Source organism: Schistocerca serialis, chromosome 1 (genome assembly GCF_023864345.2).
Source record: "Schistocerca serialis cubense isolate TAMUIC-IGC-003099 chromosome 1, iqSchSeri2.2, whole genome shotgun sequence".
In the NCBI taxonomy this organism is placed as follows: domain Eukaryota; kingdom Metazoa; phylum Arthropoda; class Insecta; order Orthoptera; family Acrididae; genus Schistocerca; species Schistocerca serialis.
Window position 1 is genome coordinate 157,596,545 of NC_064638.1, and position 4,079 is coordinate 157,600,623.

General features: G+C 39.0%; 1 protein-coding gene across 1 annotated transcript; it reads right to left on the bottom strand.

Moving 5' to 3' along the window:
• Positions 1-611: 611 nt before the first annotated feature.
• Positions 612-1,397, bottom strand: LOC126457856 (52 kDa repressor of the inhibitor of the protein kinase-like). The gene has a single exon (XM_050094544.1). It carries the CDS (start codon positions 1,395-1,397, stop codon positions 612-614), a length of 786 nt encoding a protein of 261 aa, XP_049950501.1.
• Positions 1,398-4,079: the final 2,682 nt, after the last annotated feature.

The following is a 4,079-nucleotide window of genomic DNA, read 5'->3' on the forward strand; positions in this document are numbered from 1 at the left end:
CCTTCTTCAATTACTCTATTGTGATAATATTTCAAACAAGATTTAAAAATAATTAGAAGAAATGTTTCATCTGACTTAAGAAATTGTTTCAAAGTCTTTCTAATTAAGCAATTACAATCAGATAAATGTTACTGTGTTAATTAAGTACCTGAACGATCTTTCCGCAGAGCAGGTGGCTGCCAGTAAGCTAAGGGCTATCTTCAAGGCTGAAGCTACAGCGGGCATGAATTTGGCTTTGTCCAGTATATCAGTCAGGCTTAATTGAGCAATATCTCCTTCAGTTACTTTATTGCGTTTCCACATACTGATCCATGTCCATGCTTCTTCAGTGAAGTTATCTAAAAGATTGCCATAAAATCTTTTGATATTTTCAATTATCCTTTTCATATCTAGGTTGCTTTGGGATTTCATTACCTTTGGGTGCAAGCAGAAAATCTCAAAAGATGCCTTGTTATCTTCTGAAAACCGTTCTTGCAAGGACTGGACTAGGGAATCCAAATATGGAATAAAGAGAGGTTTTCTGTAGTACTCAGTGACAGAAACTGATGGATGACTTGAATGATGCACTTGTCGTGGAACACTCACAGTTGTCAAATGCCAGTGACATCTATTCACAGTGCATTATAGTTGCTTTCAGCACTTTTCATTATCATTTCAAATTCAGCTTCCACATTTTCTCTTTCATCCAATAACATTTTTACAATTCCTTGAATGTGTTCTGAAACTTCTAACAAGTTAATGTTTACTGATTGTAGGATATTGGTGACAGGTTCTAGTTTGGCTGAATATTTTGCTATGACTTTTAATGTAAGAATAAATGTTGGAGAAGTAAGTGTGCAGTAAAGTTGCCAGACTTTCTGACTAGTTTCACGATCTCCTTCTTTATGTAAAATTGGTAATGCTTCAACAATTTCTAAAAACTTATCATTAAATTTCCTTATAGACTTATGCTTCTCAGACCAACGTGTCTCACACAGTTTTTGAAGGTTCCCAACTAGGACTTTCCTTTGCTTGCTCCCCCGGAAAAAAGAAATTCCTTCTTTGATAGTACCAATGGCATTTCTAACCTCTGGTAAGGTGTTCAAATCATTCACAACTAAATTAAGTCTATGGCTAGCACAACGATAGAAGTGAGCCTTGGGATATTTCTCAGCAATTATCTTCTGTACTCTGCCAATTTTACCGGCCATCATACTGCACTCGTCATAGCCTTGTCCTACCATTTTATCTAGATTTAATTCCCAAGCAGATAAAGTAGATATTATTGTGTTGGAGATATGTTTTACATCTAGCCTTGCTAATGGTGTAAATCCAAGGAAGTCTTCTCTGACAACATTAGTTGCATGGTCAAAATAACGCGCAGAAAGAGAAAGTTGTTCTGTGCCTGCAATATCCATTGATTTGTCTGCCAAAACTGAAAATGATTCTCTGTTATTGATGGTATTAATCAAATCATTTCTTAGTACTTTGGCACATAAATCATTTTGGGTTCTATGAGAAACATAGGTAGCGTTCTTAGGTGCACCCTCACAACGGTTCCACAGTGTTTCGTCACCTGACTGTAGTCTAAATTGTAACAAATCATCAAATACAGCATTTGAATTTGTTTCTCCTCTTAAAGGTAAGTCATGTAATGCACAAAACAATACACAAGAAACAATTGATTTTAACTTTGCACGATTAGTTTGTACTAATTTCGGAAGATTCTCGTTGGCGAGTTCTTCCACACTTTTAGTTTTGTTTGTCACAACACTAATGAAATTATTTGACTTTTCTTACATCTTTATGCCACTTGGAATTCATATGCATTTTTGCACATTATGGAACTTTTTGAAATTTGTGAATGGGCGGCTTATGAATGTACCGTGATGACTACCATGCGTTATGCGTGGGCTGAAAAGCACAAAAAACTTGCAGAGGACACCTTTAACTGCTTTAGAATAGACCAGCCATGGATATAATGCCAGCTAGTCTGGTTGAAATGTTCTTTTTGTGCTGTCTATGTCATTCTTAAAATTATAACTTTTTTCAGGTTGCCATGGATTCAATAAAATCCTATACTTTAGGCAATTTTCAATATCCTTTTTTTCAATGTAATTTCAGACATTGGGAATATTGACCAGGATACTGCTACCCTTTTCATCAATGCACTTGAAGCCAGCAGAGGTACTGGCTTCATCTTTTTATTTTCTCCATTAGCACAACTACTGGAATTTTTAATAGTGATGGTTGCGTTTGATTTACCAATTTCCTGTGATACCTCATCATAGACACTCTCTTCTTCAACACCTCCACTTTCATTTGTAGTTTTAATTCACTTCTGAGGTACAAAAAACTTATGTATATCTGTCATTTTGCCACTGTATACGCTGCACTTTTACATTCACAACGCACAAACGTCTATGCAAATCACTGTCCGTTTACAAGTCACATTGAATTTACACAACACTTAACACGATGTGATGCTGAACCTAGCTGAGCGATGACTAAAGAACAGAAGCTGAAATTGTATCACAGTGGTGGGAGGGAGGGAGGGGTTTTGGTTGAACAATGAAACAGTGTGGTGTCCATTAGACCACAAACCAGCGACTTTGAGGTTCACGCGATCGTTTGGAGCAGTTTCTTGCGATGGATGTGGAAGTATTTATGGGAAACGTTCCTATTAGAACATAGCAAGACTCATCTAGAACGTTCCGGAAATGTAGGTAGCTCAAGCCACACCCTGCTAGATCATGTTCGTTGACAGTAGGTTCAATGACAAATATTGCCTGCTTCTACAGACAAGTAGCGATATTAGTGGCCATACAGTACCCTTGAACACTTCTTCAGCAAACGAAAAGGAACATAATACAATACGCTAATTTAAGTTAGCATCTGACAATTGTTAACCATTATTTGAAATTTGAAAGAATAAAAGACTCAAGGGAGGTAGCCTTACGTTTGAGGAAATTGTGATGGAGAGCCTCACGCACAAGGGAGGAAACATGAATGTTTACACTGGAAATGCCAATCAGGAAAGTGTCCCCGGAATCGCATAATCCTCTGCTGATAAGATTCATGAGACAGACTGTGACAATTAATAAAACTGCGGTTGGCCACAGCCACATCAACATTGGAATCAAAACAGTCAGAGACACTGGACTTCTGAATGTCATAGAAAACAGAGTCTGGACCAGCCTCAGGATGCAGCTGTTGGATAAGCTGGTATACAAAGGGGCTGGCTTTGTCCGATGATAAGTGTTTTGCCGAGTGTCACCTGTCAGTCTGTGGAGGAGGAAAGGTTGTTCCATCTGCATTAGGTATCACAACCAAGGCTTCACTTTGTGGTAAAACACACAGAAGGGAGGCAGTGGCTGTGGGAACCCCTGGTTGGGGTTGAGGGTTGTGTCACTGTGCTTTGAAACCTTCAGTGACAAGTGCAGCTGACCCATGAGCTTCACCAGAAGAGCCCTGTTGGCCCTCTACATCTGTTGAAGGTGGATCAGATGGGTAAAGGCACACCTGCCAATGACATAGTGACAATAACACAGGAGCCCTATCTTTAACAGTTATGTGATATTCTTGAAAATGAAGAGTCCCAACTTGGGGCAATTTTCCAGTAAGTAAGTGATTATACTCGTGAATCAATTTGTTGACACAATCAATTTTTCTTCACAAATGTAAGTTCTGCACTCTGTTGGCATTTCAAAACAAATAGGAAAAATCCTTCTTGACAATAAAGGGAAGACTTCTTGGACAACTTAAAGTTCTCAGGAAAACAACACAAATAAATATTTGTGTGAGACTATCCTTCTTAGATTGCACAGTAGGCAGAAAATTAAAATCCCATGTCATGAGCAATACCAGGAGTCTGTGTCTCAGACTTCACAGCTGGAGCAGCAGGTCACGATGTGCATTGGTTCCAGATTGCATTGACGGTATCAAGTCTGGGCGGTGACATGGTGCTGGTGAATTTCTGCTTCTGCTAGCAGAGACAGAACTGAATGCTGCTTGCTGGGTGAGGGCAGTGATACCCAGGTGGTAGATGACTACTAGACACCTATTGGTCTGGCAATGTGGGCTCAGATTGGTTGAGGAAA